Source organism: Aedes albopictus, chromosome 1 (genome assembly GCF_035046485.1).
Source record: "Aedes albopictus strain Foshan chromosome 1, AalbF5, whole genome shotgun sequence".
NCBI lineage: Eukaryota > Metazoa > Arthropoda > Insecta > Diptera > Culicidae > Aedes > Aedes albopictus.
The window spans coordinates 134,549,999-134,569,208 of NC_085136.1; the positions used below are offsets into that span (position 1 = coordinate 134,549,999).

General features: G+C 45.4%; 1 protein-coding gene across 22 annotated transcripts in view; it reads left to right on the forward strand.

Moving 5' to 3' along the window:
* Window positions 1-19,210, forward strand: part of LOC109422898 (disintegrin and metalloproteinase domain-containing protein unc-71) — a 1,549,374-nt gene that overhangs the window by 1,397,059 nt on the left and 133,105 nt on the right. For 18 of the 22 annotated variants that reach the window (XM_062845410.1, XM_062845414.1, XM_062845428.1 and 15 more), the window contains 3 exons: window positions 1,285-1,404; window positions 1,528-1,705; window positions 4,043-4,199. In XM_062845410.1, coding sequence (XP_062701394.1) covers window positions 1,285-1,404; window positions 1,528-1,705; window positions 4,043-4,199 — 455 coding nt within the window. Of the gene's footprint in view, window positions 1-1,284; window positions 1,405-1,527; window positions 1,706-4,042; window positions 4,200-5,989; window positions 6,093-19,210 lie in introns of all 22 variants that reach the window. The other 4 variants (XM_062845411.1, XM_062845413.1, XM_062845424.1 and 1 more) reach the window with 1 other exon arrangement.

Below are 19,210 nucleotides of genomic sequence, written 5' to 3' on the forward strand. Positions count from 1 at the left end.
GGTTGTTGGCCTAAAGTCCCCTATCTACAGTGGTAGGGCTGCCAGCTAAGGTATACCTTCCGGTGGAGAAGCATTTCATACTCAGCCGCTGGATGCCAGAACAGACGCTGTTTGAGCCGCACCTCCTCAATCTAGCTGGAGTCAGAAGCACAACAGTGCCCAGAATGCACTACCAGCTATGTACACAACTCTTAGCTGGCGAACTTTGCCATCGATTGACCCGTGAAATCATGAGGTAGGAACTTTTGAGAACCAGAGCTGTGTTGGATGTTCCGGACTGTCAACTCACCATTTTGCTGCCTAGATACATATTTCGCCGATCAACACTTTTTTTCACAAATATTAAAGTCTACGTGATCCGCAAATCAAACAAATTGACTGGTTTCCTAACAAACTTATGTAGCTGCGTTGGGATCTGTCATTTTTCGTCCAAAGGAAACTAAAGCTTTTTGGATCACTTGTAGCTAACTACTTATCTTGAATCATCCTCCTCTAAAACATTGACTTCGCTGCGGCTTCATCACTTACGTGACTATTCCAGCAAGCTAGAAACGTCATTCAGTGACACGGTGCGGCGGCGGCGACGACGGCAAAGCGATGTCCTCGCAGTGTCCGTCCATTATACAATCATGATCCAAACCAAACCCCAAAGGCACAGTGCTGTTCCTGCGTAAGCTTCCTGTCCAGGGCCACCGTCGACAAACGCACACTCCGCGTAATGTATGTTCCTGCTACTGTTGGTGGCTTTTCACATTGGTTGTTTCTAATACAAACCTTGGCGTGGCGTAAACTCGCCGCAACCACAATGCATCGTTGTTCGACAGTAAAAGTCAATGAGTGGGTCAATTGTGATTTTGGAAAAGTTCAAATGACTATTGAATTGCTTGCAATGGATTTATCACCAAAAGTTATGAATGCGCTCGTTTTCTTCATAACACGATGTGACAGTTCATCTGTCAGTTATACAGCAACTATACTGGCAAGATAAGGAACTAAAAACTTCTGTTCCTTTTCACTTTGCTAAAAGTCTCTAGACAAACTTGTTATACAGGTTGTGACAAACATACAGATATCCTTTCAGTACAACGTTGTTGCAAGAAAAAAGCAAATCTAGATTTAAAAGGAATTTTCTCTAATTTATTAAGATCTCAGACTTTCTAGAAGTCTACATATTATTCGCCACAATTTAACAACTTGCATAAATTACCAATATCACGTTTTCTACCTTGAATCGAACACCATATTGCTAATCAAACCCATGATTGCTTCCCGACTCTCTTTCAGAAATATCCAATGTGGTTCGCTTCAGTGCAAAGACGGCGATCGGACGCCGGTGGAGGACTGCAGTGACCATCAATACGCTAAGGCAATTATTTCAATTAAGGGAGTCGAGTACGAATGCAAGTAAGTACCACGCACCACGCGCCGCGTGAAACCAACCGGACGCGTTTGAAATGACGTCAACAACAATGTCCGTATAACGCCACTGTGCAACTGTTTCTTGTTCCCATCATCTTCTGCGTGCAGGTCGATATCCGGTTCATCGACGGGCTCGGCAACGCCACCATTCGGTCTGGTGCGCGACGGGACACCGTGCGGCGATAATCTGATCTGCGTCAACCAGAGCTGCGTCAGTATATTTCCGTACATTGACCAGACCAAGTGTCCCAGCAATCACAACAATCTGGAGTGCTCCGGAAATGGGGTGAGTACCGTCAAACATATGTACGCACACTGCCACGGTCACCATCCACGGTCCGAATCTCGCAGTGCGATGTTAGGCATACTTACTTAGCGCGTGGGTGCGTATGGTGGGGCCAAATATTATAGAGTACAATATAACCAACTCTTGCGATAAGCAGGCGAACACTTTTTACCGATTGCCGCGCCACACTACGACTCGCGGTCGAACTAATTTGCCTAAACAGATCCAGGGGCGACTTCGATTTCAAATTGTGGGGTAAACATAAAACAGCGTAAAACGTCATTTCAGCAGTTTTTTCTGGCGTTAAAAGAAATCATTTGACTATCCACTATCCAGTCTAAGTTTTTGGTTGAAAACCAGCATTATTTCGCTATTTTATAGTAATTTCAGAGCAGTGGAACCAGGTATAACTCATATTCATATGAACTAAAAAACTGAACGTTTTTGGGAAGGTTAGAAGCCACACCATCTGAGGAAAGGTTTGATTGGCTTATCATTGCATCGGGACTGGTCCTACACTTCAGCCCCCTTCAACGACATTATGACAAGAATCTCTGATAAGCCTAAAAGGTTCACCTAGCTACGGCACGGTGCGCGACGCGCTGAAAAACCCACCATGATATGTTTAGAAGGAATAATAATAATTAAATATGAGCTGGGATCCCGATTTTATAATAAATGAAATCTTCAGAAAACAATACATTTATTAATGTGTTGGTATGAAATTCTTGTATGAATATATTGCACAATTTTATGCGAGGTTGGACTCAGCATCAGGATGTCTAGTCCTTGGTCCAGTCTTCTCTGATAATCCACCGGGACAAACACTCCAAAACCCGCATCAGTAATTCCCCCTTCTCCAGAAGTTCTGAGGATAGCCCCTGGATTGGCTCATGATCTCAGGCGAGGGAATCATTTTCTGTGCCTTGTCTCACATAGGAAATTGTTCCGTGTACGGCCAATATTGTGTTTTATTATGAAGCGAATGTTATCTGGAATAAATGTATAATAATAAATAGTAGAAGACATAATTACTGCTTACTTACATCAAATATTTCGATATTTGGCTCTTGTTCGTCGATATCATGCTTCTCAACTCAGTCATCACAATTTTCACCCATGCATAAACTTTTACGCAGGTGTGACATTTGAGCGGCAGAACAAAACCAGAGCTACTGCGATCATTTTCAATAAAATGTTTCGATTTCCCACCAACAGTTGGCGCACCAGTCAAATAATTCCGTTCGCCAGATGCTTATATGGGATTCTGAAGAGTGGGTTATCTTGTTCTTTAAAATCTTTGGTGGGGCCTTCATTAGTTGCGCTTTGATAGAAGGATTAATGATTGGATAGTGTCGTATTGCAAGGGATATACTTTGATGTGATGATACTAGAATCGAGATTAATTAACTGACATTTGATTGAGTACTTGTAGTTCAAGTAACATATTTTCCAACTGTATGCACATCAATGTTGCGAAATCCACTACTGACAATATACTTCAAAGTTGTTTTAAAATTGTTTTAGAAAAACAGCTTGAAATACTTTTACTTTGTGTTGAGGCGTATCAATACCTCGAACAAGGATTTCTTCTCTGGGCCTTTGGGACCATAAATTACGTACACTCTTAGGGGGAGGGGGAGTCTGAAATGGCCAAGGATAGTTCCTAGTGTGTTCCTTTTTGTGAAGAAGACAAATGAGGCATTCCCGCCAGAAGTATGCGCCTCCACTGGTCTCGGTCCTGGACCAATCGCTCCCTGTCATCCTGAACAGTTAGAGTCCTTAGGTCCTTCTCAACTGCAAAAATCTGACGTGTGCGCGGCCTTCCACGAAGCCGTTGACCCGTTCCTGGTTCTCTGCTGAATATGATTTCAGCTTGTCGTTTCTCCGGCAAACGAGATACATGCCCAGCCCACCGCAGCCTGCCGTGTTTTATTCGCTTCACTATATCTATCTCTTTATATACTTGGTACAATTCTCGTAGTTCACGCGACGCCGCCAAATGCCATCCTCCAATATACCACTGAGTAGTGAGAATTTTTCACAGCACTGTACGTTTGCAGACTTCAAAGGCTCTCCGATCAACTTCTTTCGACGTCCACGTTTCATGACCGTATAAAGCAACAGGAAGAATCAGAGTCTTGCACAACGCGAGTTTTGTCTTTCTTTGCGGCAACGAACAATTTGCTAAAATACTTCATACACACATTCTTTCGTTACTACATCATGTATACGATAACGAGCAAAACCACTGCGCATGAAGGACCCATTATACATTAAAAATAATTGACCACAATAGTAATAATTACAAATACCCTCACTCCTCTCACCCTCCAGGATTGCACCAATACAAACAAGTGCTTTTGCAAGTTCGGCTGGACCGGCCCGGACTGCTCCATACAAGCTCATATCACAACGACGTACGCGTCACCCGTAACGTCCTCCACGCCCGAGTCCCTCGCCGGCGTAATGGAAAAGAAAACCACTCGCTACGGTAAGTGAACCATGTGTTCCGATTGTTCCGCCCTGCTTGCTCCCAACAATTTATCCCTTACACTGTCCGCCCTAGAAAAGACTCGTAAAACACCTCATCATAATCCTCTCTAATCGGTCTGTCTTGTTTCAAATCTGGTTACACATCTACACTCACCATCACGAAAAATTTAACGAGAAAAAAACTGTAACTCGTTCCAGTGCCATTCGTTTTTATTTCTACTTGTTTTTTTCTCTTTTCGTTTCATCCGAGAAAATTGTGTTATTTTATCTGTGTTCATTTTCCGACAATCTTCAAAGCTATACCAGGATTTTGTTTTCTTCCTACTCACTAAATCTTTACAAACGACGTAATGCCGAACCTATGGTGAGGTTCACTCTACCTTTTCCCACTTTCCGTGATGATGGAGAAGAAAAAAACAAACAGCACATTCTCTATCTCTCGGTTGACGATAATTTTTCTCTGATACTTTTTTGTTTGATTTTCTCATCTTGAGAAGTTGTAAAAATAAACCAAGCCACTCTTACAACCTCATTACCTGATCACCCGCTTCCACTCTCTTGCCAACTTTTCTTTTTACGTTTTGCTTGTTCATATTGAATAATTCTTTTAAGAAACCGGCTCTCGTAAGCTGGTGTCGACAAGGGGACACCTAATCGGATCTCCCTCGCAATAATAAAGTAGCAAACAAACAACAAAGTGAGGAGAGTTACGAAATCGCTTTGAAGAGGGATCCACAGTGGATCCTGTTTATGTACCGAAAATAACAAGAAATCGAAAACAAATTATGACAATGGTAATCGTTTCCCCATCCAAATCGTTGCCTTCCATCTTGACCGATACGTAGTTTGTAGCAATGATATAAATCACAGTAATCCCCATCTAGCAGCAAATACCCGCCAAAACAGTAACAGCTCCACTCTTTCTCTTACCCGTAAACTGGCAACACTGCCTTTCACTCAACCACTCTTTCCCGTAGTAGGCCTGACAGTGCGATTTCCAATCCCAATTAATCAACAGTAGTGTTCGAAAATCAGCATACCAACCAAATCTTTGAAAGCTCTTCATCCTTCAAGAGAATTAAACTTTTCTCCCCACTTATTATATGCATCTGTCTATTTCCTGTTTTGTATGACTAATCCAGCTTAATTTTATCATTTTGGAAGTTTAAGTTGCTTGTTATGTTTGATTTTTCTCCAGTTTTGATTGTTTCGTTTTTCAATAGTTTTACCATACAAACATATTGTTCCAATTCCTAAATCTAATATTACGACACTTGCATTTTCATGAAAGACTTAAAGTTAGAACCATTTCAATCCAATCAAACGCATTCTGCTCTTTCCGCTATGTGTAGGTGCGTTCACTCGCCCCCCCCCCCCCCCCCCCCCTTTCAACCAATATCGGCGTTACACAAACACATGCACATATCCGTTCGAATCGAAATAATTTCTCATCGCTATATTGTTTCTCGTTCATTTTTTATTCTTCTTCACATATTTCATCCCTCTCGAATTCGCCATCCAACGCGCGTACCGTGCCTCCAAATCAATCAATCGATCAACCAACCAACAACCACCACCAATCCACCAATCGAATCAAAATAAAACCACAAAACCCGAATCTCGTCGAAACCAACACATACAACATGACGTCGACGAACCCGCGAAACCCGCCCGAAAATCCAAATCTCGCGCTGAAAATCTGTCCAATCGATCGCACAACTTTGAAACCCGCCACTCTAACCAACCACAAACCCAAAATGAAATGAACCCAAAACAAAAAAAAATCAGACCACGACCAAGGTAAAGTGAGCACCTTAGCTATGGTAATCATGTTAGTGGTAATCGTCAAATGTGTCTTCCTCTGTTTCGCACTGATGGCTGTCTGTTACAGGTACGGATCCAACACTTGATAAGAAGAAGAGCAAAGGCAGCCTTTGCTTTTGCGTTTGTTGTCGTCAGAAATTGGTGTCGGTGTGTGTTTTATGGTTTTGTTGCCATTTTTCTTGTCTTGTTTTTTTTTTTTTTTTGTTGGGATGCGGACAAACAGGCTTTCTAAAATTTACCAGGTCGTCCACAATATTGCCAACCCCAAAAGCCCCTTGTTTGTCCGTATCTCAACTTTTTCGGTTTTGTAAGGTAATCGAGAACCAAGAAGGTGAACAATCTGCGAATCTAAACACGCAAGGTTAGGAATCAACCACTAAGACAATGACTAGACTTTACCGGACGCTTTAGGGAACGTCCATAAATTACGTCACGCAAAAATTGGTAATTTTCAACCCCCCTCCCCCCTACGTCACACTTTTTGTATGGGACCTCTGAAATTTTTGTATGAGTCGTCACACTTTGCTGAAACCCCCTCCCCTCCCCCCTTAAAGCGTGACGTAATTTATGGACGCTCCCTTATTGCTTATATTAAGTTAAACTGTTGAACCACATCAGTACAATCATTAGATTTTACAGGCCATGAGGAGGGTGAACCATCTCACAAAGTTCAGCACTCCGTCCGGACCTGGGGACCTACTTTGAGAGACTTTGCTATCCTCGCAAGTTCGGTATCGATGACCCTCATCACCAGCCAAGTCCCAAGCTGTTTTAGGAAAGGAAGCCAAGACCAAGGCTCATTACGCGGGAAATCCTCACGATGATTTCCTCCCACAGCTCTGAAGATTGCTCAGCAGGAACCATTACACCTCTTGTTCTGGCCATCACGATTTTGTAGAAATCACCCCACGGATTCGCATTGGTCCTCTAACAGAGACCCTCAAAACAGGCCTTCTGTTGAGGATGATCTTCTCCAGCACCTTCTTCGCTCTACTGCTTCTAAACCACCGGGGAAAACTCTCTCATTCAGGTATTTCTACATAGCATAGGTTGGAATATTTATCCGTCTTCCATATCGCTGCCATTTTCCGGATTCTTCCTCGACCCAATTGCTGTTACCGGTCTGCTAGAATAGCGATACCCGCTCCCACTCAAAAACTGCATGACAAATCAGTTGCTGAGCAGCATCACAGTGATTCAAGATCAGCTCTGTTATCTGTACTGTGATTTGTCAACTGTGTCTCTGCTGAAGACCTGGCACCTTGGACCTCGCGTTGCATATTTGCTGTTCGCGGATTTCCCGGAACTTATCAAACACTTGGGTGGACTCGTGCAGTCTTGTGCCTTGTGGCCTTCACCGCCACATCATCTTCACAGCTGGCTCCTGTCATGGCTTTCGCAGTCCCAGGACTTGTGTCCTGGTTATAGATATCTGAAGCAAGCCTCCGGTGATTCGTGTAAGGTCAGTTGGCATACTGACCAGCCCACCTTGAACTTCCCTACTTTAACGGGCTAGTTAGTGTTCGCCGCAGGTTGCTGTACCAAGGCTTCCTGTGTTCCTGCCAAGCCCTTCTGTAACCAAACGGCCACCTGCACCTCGCACAGTTGCCACAGTGCCGTGATGAGCTCTTCTGTGTCAGTGACCTCGTCTAGGGTTTTCACCTTCAGAGTCGCCTCCGCTATGAGAGTCCTCACCTCGACATCTTTGCCAAGAACTTTATTCTGCCAGAATTTTGTAGGCGGCGCTCTTACGCTCCTTGTCGCGCTTGAGCTCGAGAATCATATCACCTGTACGAGTAGGTCTGTGTACTTCGGCTCCCAGTTTTACGAGCTTGGCATCGTTCTTCATCACCTTCAACACTTTCGAGTACTTGAGCTGTTCAATCTTAATGACGAGCGCGTCACCCTTCTCGCATTTGACTGCTGATCTCCTACGTTTCGTAGGCCTGATGTCTCTACACTCCTGCACCTCCTGCGGTTTATTCATCTTCTTCCGCTCTATGTTGGCCCAGGGAGCGTCATCTCCCTGACTGCCCCCATCATTTTGGAGGCTGAGGACCTACAAATGGTCGCAACCCTCTACTTCCTTAGAGCCCGGACGGGCCGGCTATTTTCGGCCCATCTCTCCAAATTTTCCGGAACGCCTGGCCGGAGTCCGAATCGTCGGCATTACTGTCTCGAGGTTAACAACCTCCTTGCCGTGTGAGCGCCACCTGGTAGATCCTCACCTAACGTCTTTCTCGCATGCTTCTGAGATTGCTTGTCGTATGTATGTAATCAAGCCTGGCGTGCTGTTTGGGCAACCCGCGAATGCGAAGGCCTCCGTCTGGATCTTGGTCTGAGTAGGCTTCGGCATCTTCAGCTTCACGTGCTCAGCTGTTACTACATGAATTACCATGAGTTTATCATGGCCCTGCTTGGCCGCCATTTTTATTTACAAAGTCATAACAATGCCTGCTTAAGATCCTTGTATATGTTCGACTCCGAAGAACTCAATGATGGAGTCAAGCCCCTAGGCAGCCGCCTCCATGGCAAAAAGAACAGTCGAGATCAGTCTAGCGAAATCTAAAGTTCACTAGTAGGACATGGATCTCTTATTGGTTAGTTCAACTCGGTTGATTACTTCTATTTGGTCTTTTCTATTTCCACGGAGAACTTTCCTGGGAAAGAGTTCGCTCCGTGTATAAGGTCAGGTTCGTGCGGTCCGGTGGTTATGGCTCTGCTACCGTTTCTCGCTCCAGGGTTTGAGGTCTGTTTACTGTACGAATCGACCTGAAAATATCAAAACTTCCCATTGCCATCATTCTCTGAATTTCAAGGACATCAGATTGCTGGTCAACTCAACGACAGCATGTACAACGGGCCTGTTAGGTTTTGAAGAGGTGATCGGACCTTTGACAAAGACTGGACCAGACAGCGACATTCCAAGCATACTAAATCTAAATCAGATTCAAAGATAGGATCGCGTTCGCAAATCAGAATAGGGATACCGAAAGCTACAGTAAAATTGTACCTCGTATTACTAATACATCGCCTCAAATTGAAAATGAATGATCAACCAAATCTAGAACAAAACTCATTCTCCTGTCCAGTCGCAAATATATTCGTTGAAACGCTTAGTGTTGAAGTGCGAACGCCACCGCTGACGTCCGCCATTTGTATCGATATTGTACGTACTTGTAAATGAACAACATACCTACCCGAAGTGACTATGTGTTGGTGATATATCTCTACTCTGCTCACTACTCACTCTCACTGTCTTGCTGTCGCCTTCCTGTTGTACATTTTTTTCGTTTATTGGACCAAAAAATCCACCAACCAACAACGGCCCACTCTGTGTCGTCATTGTGGATAACGAGCTAACACCCCACACGCTTTTCGGTTACATCATTGTGGTTTTGATTTTGTGATTGTAAAAACTATCGGTTACATTTATAAGTTCACGTATCAATAAACGAAACAACTAATCTCGCTGTGTTTATAAGTCACGTTCTTGCCGTCACTGTCTCTGTATGTGTGTGTTTGTTTCTCTTATTCTCAGTCGTGTATCAAAGCAGTTATTGTACAACAAATACAGTCCTGTGAAATAAAATTCAAACCAACGATACCCTTATCCATCCATCACTGTGTTTCCTCTCCTAGTCCCTCGACCAAATTGATACACACACCACTGTCAAACCCTCCAATACAGTACCGTAACTATTATCGTCGATGTCGATTGTGTCATACCAGTACAATATTCTATATATCTCGCTGTATTCGCTATCTTTGGTTTGATCCCACCTTTCTTTCATTGTTTCGATTTCGTTCTTTCGTTTTCATTATTTTGATTTTTCGTTACATACTGGTTTCTCTTTGTTGCGTTCGATTTTCCACCGACTGATTGTGTACCTACCTCTCTTTCTCTCTGTCGCTGTCTATCACAATAACACACTCACACTTGTTTCCCCTTTAGTACTCGCCAACCGATCCATACACTTCTAGAGTCAAAATCCTGTAAAACCTTCTAGTCGATTTCAGAACAAATTCATTGAATCCATAACCACCATTATCCAGAACAACAATCATCCAGCTTGAAGTAGTTATTCGCCTCCCTGATTCCAACGTAGTGTGTGAGTGCTGTGAATGTCTGCTCGTATGAAAACTGATGCGTGGCTGTGTCTAGCGTCTAAATTACCGGAATTACCGAACCACTTGTTCCTGGTACAATTTATTCCAATGAATTATTTCGTACTAATATCTGTTCAAAATTCGGTTCTACAATCGAGACAATGGAGCACTAAATCACTACAAACAAAAAGTACCGCTTCCTCGTATTTACCCCAAATGTACCCAACTACGGTGTGCATTAATCCCATTCTGGTATTATGTTTCCAGTTCAAAACCGAATTAGCGACATTTTTTCTTTGACTTCCGCTGCTTTTGCCTTGCGTTAAACACAATGTCGGAAGTGGGGCGCTGTATTGTACACCTTGTGCGCTATACAGCGCCCCACTTCCGACATTGTGTTTAACGCAAGGTAAAAGCAGCGGAAGTCAAAGAAAAAATGTCGCTAATTCGGTTTTGAACTGGAAACATAATATGCAAGCGTTTGAATGAAAAAGTCCGGAAACCCGCACAGCTTCAAGTATCAATATCACATAGTACACCCCCTCGCACTCGATATGAACCGCGGAATCATAATTTATTCCGCTGCCAAAATGCGAAAAAAAAACTAACCTAACCTAACCACCGTGATTGTTCATATGAAATAGATATCAAAACACGTTTGCCAGAGACCGATGCCGAAGCCCCCCGTGTTCTTCCGTCGGTAAAAAGCCGAAAACGTGTGATAAATTCATCGTAAATCATTTGCTCCGATTTCCCAAAACTGTTTATCCCCCGCTCCCATTTTTAGGTGTTTGTTAGCCCAACAAAGCACAGGATCCACGGTGGTTTGTTTTTGGAGGGCCAAACTTGCGGAAAAGAGCTTCGATAGTTTATTTTATGCCCAATCACGTGCCGGTATGGCGCGTCGCGTGGATTCCTGTTGCATTGCATTCGCAATGCCACCTCCAAACCAAATAGATGTGTAGTTGTGTGCGAGAAAATAAACTACAACGACTGGCCAATGCCCAAAAACAACGTGTCGTTATGGTTTGGAGAGAGAGAGAGAGAGATAAACAGACATAGCTTATTAGAAACCGATTAGACGATAATTTACGATCTTTGTTTTAGTGCCAAATAGACGGGGGTGGGATGACTAACTTGAATAATGTTATTGGAAAATTGAAGAATCGAACTGTTGGACAGATTACTTGTATAATGAAATACAAACTGAAAAATGACTAATTCAGAGAAAATATATTTACATTAAAGTGACATTGTTTCATCTAGTCTAGTCTTCACCTACGTAGGCATATACTGAAAGAACCCAGGATCATAATAGAATGGAATACTTCTTTCATTTTTCTTGTCATAACCAATGCTTGCAGTACATCGGGGATGCATCACATGCATAAAAACGATCATCTTTTGTACACCCCTTTGTTTCACAGTAAGCTTCCTGGGATGGATGTGTCCTGGCCCTTGTGTCTTGGTCCTTGTGTCAAGATGTTTAAAAACAAAGCTTTAAAACCACTCGGAACCATAGCCAAACTCATTCTCCACCAAAAACGTCTACAATCAATCTCATCTTTTTCCGTATTCCTCATAACCCTCGATGAACAAATAAGCCAATTTGTTAAGAATAGAAAAGTAGCTCATAAGCTAGCTCACAAGAATCTCCCAACTTTGTTCAAACATTTTAGAGCCAACTATGCCACTCTCAGTGCTATCGTTTCACTACGATCATAATGATCGAGTCATACTTGCTTCTATAAAACACCCAAAATGTTTGCGGACTCTTGGACAAACAAAAGTGTTTGCCCCGACAGGGGCTCCAATCAAGTCCTAACCCCCAAAAAACTTCACCCATTGTTTATAACCTAAAATCAACCGAAGGCAATCTTTTCGCCCCAGGGAGGACAAATCTTTTCAGCACTATCTACTGTGTCTAGCTACTACGGACGGACGAATGGGCGTGTGCTAAATGACTGTGTTTTGTTTGCCCTCTTGAAAGTTTAAAAGCCAACCAGAATAAGAAACAAATCGATTTCGTTTGCAGGGTTTAAATGCTTTTTCGTGTTCTGGGAGCAGGTTTGGTAGCAGTACAGTGTGCGTTGTTGAATAAATGTAAATATCTACGTTCATCATTACATCAATAAGCCTAACCATGAAAATGTTTGACAATTGGCGACAAACATATCTGAAGGTCCAATCTTCAAAAGAGAGACTCTCTTTGTTCCGATCCTCTTTAAATTATTACAATGTTGTTGAGCGGGGGCAGAATAGGGACTGAACCGAGGGGAACTGATCACCAGGTTTTCAGCAACGCAGACACAGGTTTGGTACGGTAGTGCACTGAAGACTGCAAAATGTATTCATTAGTTTTGGTTATTATTATTATTAATATTTATTAAAGACACTTTACCACTTATGTGGCATTCGTGTCTGGAGTTTTGGTTAGGTTTAACAATTTTGTCCACTTACACCAATGTAGTGGACCACCAATGAACTGGGAACACGATTTATAGTGTTGGGCAAGATGCGACAAGGGTGGCAGCCGATCAACACAAGGATGTGCATGTTGAGAGTTAAGGGCCGTTTCTTCAACTACAGCATCATCAACGTCCACTGCCCACATGAAGGGAGACCCGATGACGGGAAAGAAGCGTTCTACGTGCAGTTAAAGCAAACGTAAGATGGTTGCTCGCCGCGTGACGTGAAAATCGATCGTTGTCGGCGACATGAACGCGTAGGTAGGAAGAGGGGAAATGTATAGACCGGTAATCGGGCGAAACAGCCTGCACGCCGTATCAAATGATAACGGCCAGCGATGCGTAAACTTTGCATAGCGTGGCTCAAAATACCACATGTCAAAAAGTTCGATGGGCCCCCTTCTCATTTCGTTCTATATGACGCCACGATGCTTTGGTCAAATTTTCAGCTAAATCCGTTAACATTAGGTCAAATTTATTTTATTTCACCATCTTCAGCTTATAGCTGTACAGACTGAACAACCTTAAGTTAATTGCCTTATACTATTTTTAAAACTATCTCTACTCTGGTTAAAGTCAAACGTAAAATCTAAACTATTCAGAAGTGTGAAACACTTTTCCATCGGATTATTCTGCCCATATCCAGTGCGATGAAATGCAGTCCAGAACAACGTACGATGTCGTAACCTACGCACCGGAGCCAAAAAGTTCGCCTGTTGCAGGAGGTCCGGGCAGTCAACACGACTACTGAGAATATCAAAAGCAAACATCCTTCGCAGATATTCTCGCCGCTGTCGCAATGTTTCCAGTCGTATCAGTTGGCAACGGTGTTCATACGGCGGCAATCTTAGCTGATCGTTCCACGGCAATCTTCGGAGTGCAAAACGTACAAAGCAGCGTTGCACTCTTTCTATTCTAGCTACATGTGTTTCGTGATGTGGAGCCCAGATTTGTACGGCGTACTCAAGAATACTACGGACCAACGAACAGTACAAGACCTTCAACGCGTATATATCTCGGAACTCGTTTGCGTTTCGGCGAATGAATCCCAAAACGGCGAAAGCCTTAGCAGTGGTCTTGGTAATGTGTTCCGCGAAGTTCAGTTTGTTGTCGATTGTTACTCCCAAGTCGTTGATTGATGTTACGCGGTCGAGTGTAATGCCATTTACTTTATATGCGAAACTCCGTGGTGTATGACTTTTACAAAAGCTGATCACCTTGCACTTCATCGCATTCATTGTCATTCCATTAGAAACGCACCAGTCCTCTACCGCTTCGATATCTTGCTGTAAAGCAGCACAGTCAACCAAAGAGCTGATGATTCGATAAATTTTCAGGTCGTCAGCATACATAAGATTGAATGATATCAATCGGTGACACAAATCGTTGACGAAAAGTATAAAAATCAGAGGCCCGAGATGGCTACCTTGGGGGACTCCAGAAGGCGTGTTGAAAAGACTAGACGAAGCCGGGTTCAACTTCACGTAAGCGGATCTATCTTTCAGATACGAGCGTAGCCATCTGATTAGCCAATTCGGAAATCCCAATCGCTCAAGTTTACACAACGCCAAATCGTGCGGTACTTTGTCGAACGCCTTGGACAAATCCACGTATATACTGTCGACTTGGCCGTTTTTTTCCAAGCTGGAATTTAACTTGCTAACATAGACCATGAGGTTTGATGTTGTAGAGCGGTTCTTCACGAAGCCATGCTGTGACTGCGAAATAATTGGCTTTGCAGCAAAATACATTTTGTCGTGAATTAAAATTTCAAAAGCTTTAGCTAGACAGCATAGTATAGAAATTGGTCGATAGTTCTCAACATGACGAACGTTACCAGCTTTATGGATAGGAGTGATGGCAGCCACTTTCCATGCTTCCGGGAAGACGGCTTCCGATAGCGAGAGATTGAATATCTTACAAACAGGTGGTCCTAGCACTGCAGCACATCGGTGAACAAATACGGGAGGCAATTTATCAGAGCCAGGTCCCTTTGATGGGTCAACAGAGTTCAACACGTTGGTGACGTCGGCGACAGAGAAAGTCGGGCACGGAAATCGGATGTCATATGATGGCAAACTATTCAACACAGCTGGGGAAACCGTGGGGGGATTGGAATCATAAACAGTTTGGAAGAAATCTGCAAAAAGTTCTACCGAACCTCTGACATCGTGACTCGTTTTGTCTCCAAATGACGGTGCTAAACTCATTTGAAGTTTGTATGGGAGTTTATATGGGAAAACATCGTTTTTAGCATTTTTCTCATGAGGGGCATTATTTTTACTTAAAACACATAACCGATTATATAAAACTATAGTCTTAAGCAGCCTCCCATGGTATGATAGTCCGAAGCACCTTCTTCCCCCGCAAAGATATCCACAAAGCCACCTGGAGATCACCCGACCATCAAACAGAAAACCAAATCGACCACATTCTAATCGACGGTAAATTCTTCTCGGATACAACCCATGTCCGCACATACCGCAGTGCGAATATAGCTTCGGATTACTACTTAGTAGCTATATGCACGCGTTCAAAACTCTCGACGTTTACTACGACGATGGATCGAGTGATGTGCGTATTTCGAGTATCAGGGACACTCTCGAATCCCTTCAAATCTCACAGAGGGTTACGGCAAGGCGATGGTCTTTCGTGCATTCTGTTCAATATTGCTTTAGAGGGTGTAATTAGGAGAGCGGGGATAAACACGAGTGGGACGATTTTCACGAAGTACGATCAGCTGCTTAGTTACGCTGATGATATTGATATTATAGCCCGTGAATTTGAGACGATAGCGGAAACGTACATCCGACTAAAGAGTGAAGCCAGGCAAATCGGATTAGTCATTAAGGGGTCATCCATTAAGTACGTCACGGTCCTAGGGGGAGGGGGGGTTTGTGAAAGTGTGACAAGCAATGTATTAAGTATAGGAAAAACCCGTACGAAAGGAGGAGGGGGGGGAGTTCGAAAATTCCCTATTTTTGCGTGACGTACTGAAGTACATGATGGCAAAGGGCTCTAGGGAGGAACCACCGTGCCCGCCACCCCGAATTTATATCGACGGTGAAGAAATCGAGGTGGTTGAAGAATTCGTGTACTTGGGCTCACTGGTAACCGCCGATAACGACACCAGCAGAGAAATTCAGAGGCGCATTGTGGCAGGAAATCCTGCTTACTTTGGACTCCGCAGAACTCTACGATCTGATAAAGTTCGCCGTAACACGAAATTAACTATCTACAAAACGCTGATTAGACCGGTAGTCCTCTATGGGCACGAACCATGGCCCCTACGTGCAGAGGACCAACGCGCCCTTGGAGTTTTCGAACGGCAGGTGTTGCGTATCATCTACGGCGGAGTGCAGATGGGAGATGGAACTTTTTTTTCCTTCTAAACCATAGGGGGATAATCTGCTCAACAGACACCCTAACAGAAGGTTAGGGTAGTGTAGGTCTGACAGGCCGTCTTCTACAACAAAAGTAAAATCCAGGACTACTCTCTCCTCGTACCCACTAAACCATTCCTATGGTCACCAAACCCTACGTCTCTCCGGAACCACCAAGAAGGTATTGCTTCAGAGAGGGGCTAGTGCACATCGCACCCACAAGGTTAGCTGCGTAGCCTGCAGCAACGAACATCGATGACTCGCTTTGGAGAGTCCATCACGGTAGCATGCTGGCGCTTAGCCAATTTCCCGAGTGGTCCTCGCCACTCCCTTTGTCCTCGGAAGGCGGGCAGGGTCAACGTCGCCCGCGCCCTACTGCTGAGCGGACATCAAGAACTGATGCCCACGTGCAATTCGATCTGACCTGCCCGTAAGGAAGGGTATCACTACCCTTCAGGCCCTATCAAATGCACCCGTAGGTTGCAGACAGCAGGATCTCACCTACCCCGACCCTTGCCGGGGACCCCTTTCCGACCGCGGGCTCGGATCCAACCCAGTAGACCGACGCCACGACAGCACCGCTACCGGGACTTCCTCTCCGCGGCCACTTAATCGTTGTAAGGGTCGATCTCGACCGCAGGGCACCGGTATGACCTACGAAGCCGACTCCGAACCCCTGGACCACCTCTTGTACTGCATCTGGACTAGCCACTCTCCGAGTCCACGCGCCACCTCCTCTGTAGTTCCCAGACGATATGGGTGACAGCCGTTGAAACGGCGTTCCAGCCAAACTCATCCCTACACATCCTCTGGACCAAGTTGTCCGGGTTTGTGTCCTCCCCGCATGTGCGGAAACGCGGGCACACGAACAAAACGTATTCCGCCGTTTCCTCTAAACCATTGCACGCTGGGCATTCGGGAGAATCCGCATGCCCGAAACGGTGTAGATACTGTCGGAAGCAACCATGACCTGTAAGGACCTGTGTCAGGTGGAATGTAACTTCCCCATGGCGCCTATTAATCCAACTATCTACCCTCGGTATCAACCTATGGGTCCACCTTCCTTTGGTGGAACTGTCCCACGCGCGCTGCCATTTGACCATAGAGGCCATCCTGGCAGTCCTGCGTATGCCTCTTGTGCCGCGCATTTCGAAGCACTCCATGTCCTCACTGATAAGAATGCTGATAGGCACCATACCAGTAATGACGCAGAGAGCGTCGTGTGACACGGTACGGTATGCGCTCGCAACCCTCAGGCACATAAGCCTGTAAGTACTTTCCAGCTTCCGTCGGTAGCATTTAGTACTTAGCGCGGTGCCCCACGCCGGGCCGCCATACCTAAGTATTGACGTAGCAACACTAGCCAGAAGCTTGCGCTTACTGGCGTACACCGCAGAGCTATTGGACATCATCCGGGACAGTGCCGCAATAGCTCTGGAGGCTCTTTTACAGGCATAATCGACGTGGCTACCGAAAGTAAGCTTATCGTCGATAATCACGCCCAAGTGTTTGACGGAGCGCTTTCACAGGATAGTACACTCTCCTACACTGATCTCCGTCTGCTGCGCCGATTGCATGTTGTTAACAACCATCACCTCTGTCTTGTGGTGAGCCAACTCCAGTTTCCTGGACCGCATCCACGCCTCCACAACCTTGATCGAGTGGTTGGTAGTCAACTTTACCTCCTCGATCGTTTCACCGTAGACTTCGAGCGTAATGTCGTCAGCAAATCCTACAATCACCACTCCCACTGGATACTCTAACCTCAACACCTCGTCGTACATGACATTCCATAACACTGGACCCAGGATGGAACCTTGCGGGACTCCTGAGGTTATGTGAAAGCACTTCCGACCCACCTCCGTGTCGTAGACTAGTACACGATTCTGAAAGTAACTTCCGAGAATCTTGTACAGGTGCTCCGGTATCCCCAGACGCAAGAGCGCATCGGCAATAGCAGACCAGCTGGCGCTATTAAACGCATTCCTTACATCCAGAGTCACTACCGCGCAGAAGCGAATTCCCCTCCTCTTAGGCTCGAGTGCTTTCTCGGCGGTTTTTGTAACCGACAAGATAGCGTCTACGATGGACCTCCCCTTCCGGAAGCCGTACTGGTTACTCGAAAGACCATTTTCGCCCTCGGTGAACCGCAACATTCTATTGAGGATGATCTTTTCGAGCACCTTCCCCGCCGTGTCAATCAAGCATATTGGTCTATATGCCGACGGGTCTCCGGGTGGTTTCCCCGCCTTTGGCAATAGTACCAGGCTCTGCTTCTTCCAAGCTTCTGGGAAAACTCCCTCGTCCAGGCATTTCTGCATAGCAGACCTGAACATCTCGGGAGCCTCTGCAATGGCTACTTTTAAGGCCAGGTTCGGAACTCCGTCCGGACCTGGGGCCTTACCTACGCTAAGGGACTTAGCTATCCCCACAAGTTCCACATCGGTGACCCTCTCCTCATCGCCAGCCCCAGTCCCCGGCTGTCCTACGAAAGAAGGCCAAGGATTAGCATCATGACGCGGAAAAAGTCCTCCAATATCCCCTCCAACATCTCTGGAGATTGCTCTGTAGGAGCCATCACACCTCTCGTCTTGGCCATAACGATCCTGTACGCGTCACCCCACGGGTTCGTATTGGCACTCTGACAGAGACCCTCAAAGCAGGCCTTTTTGCTTGCTCTTATCTCGGTCTTAAGCGCGGCTTTTGCAGCGGCGAACACCACCCGCCGTTCGTTTCGCTCTTCCTCTGATCGTGCTCGCTGCATCCGCCGCTTAGCCCGTAGGCAGGCGCGGCGCAGGTCCGCAATCGCGTCGGTCCACCAGTAAGCCGGTGGCCTCCCATTTCTAGGGTGGACTCGCCTAGGCATGGTCGCATCACACGCACGTGAGAGCACCGCTACCAGCTCGTCGCCGTCTAAACCGATTAAGTTTCGCTCATGGCGGAGCGCCTCCCTAAATACCCCTTCGTCGAAGTATGATGTCTTCCACCTGCGAGGGCTTGGCCTTGGCCTAGCCGCCTCTTCTTCTATCCGCTGTCTGCTGTTATTGTAGTCGATACTGTAGCGAACCGCCAGGTGGTCGCTGTGAGTGTAGCCATCATCTACTCTCCAGTTCGAACTACTTGTTAGGCCAGGACTACAAAAGGTCACGTCAATAATTGACTCCGCTCCGTTTCGACTAAAGGTACTCTTGGTACCGACATTAGCCAAGTCGACATCTAAGATG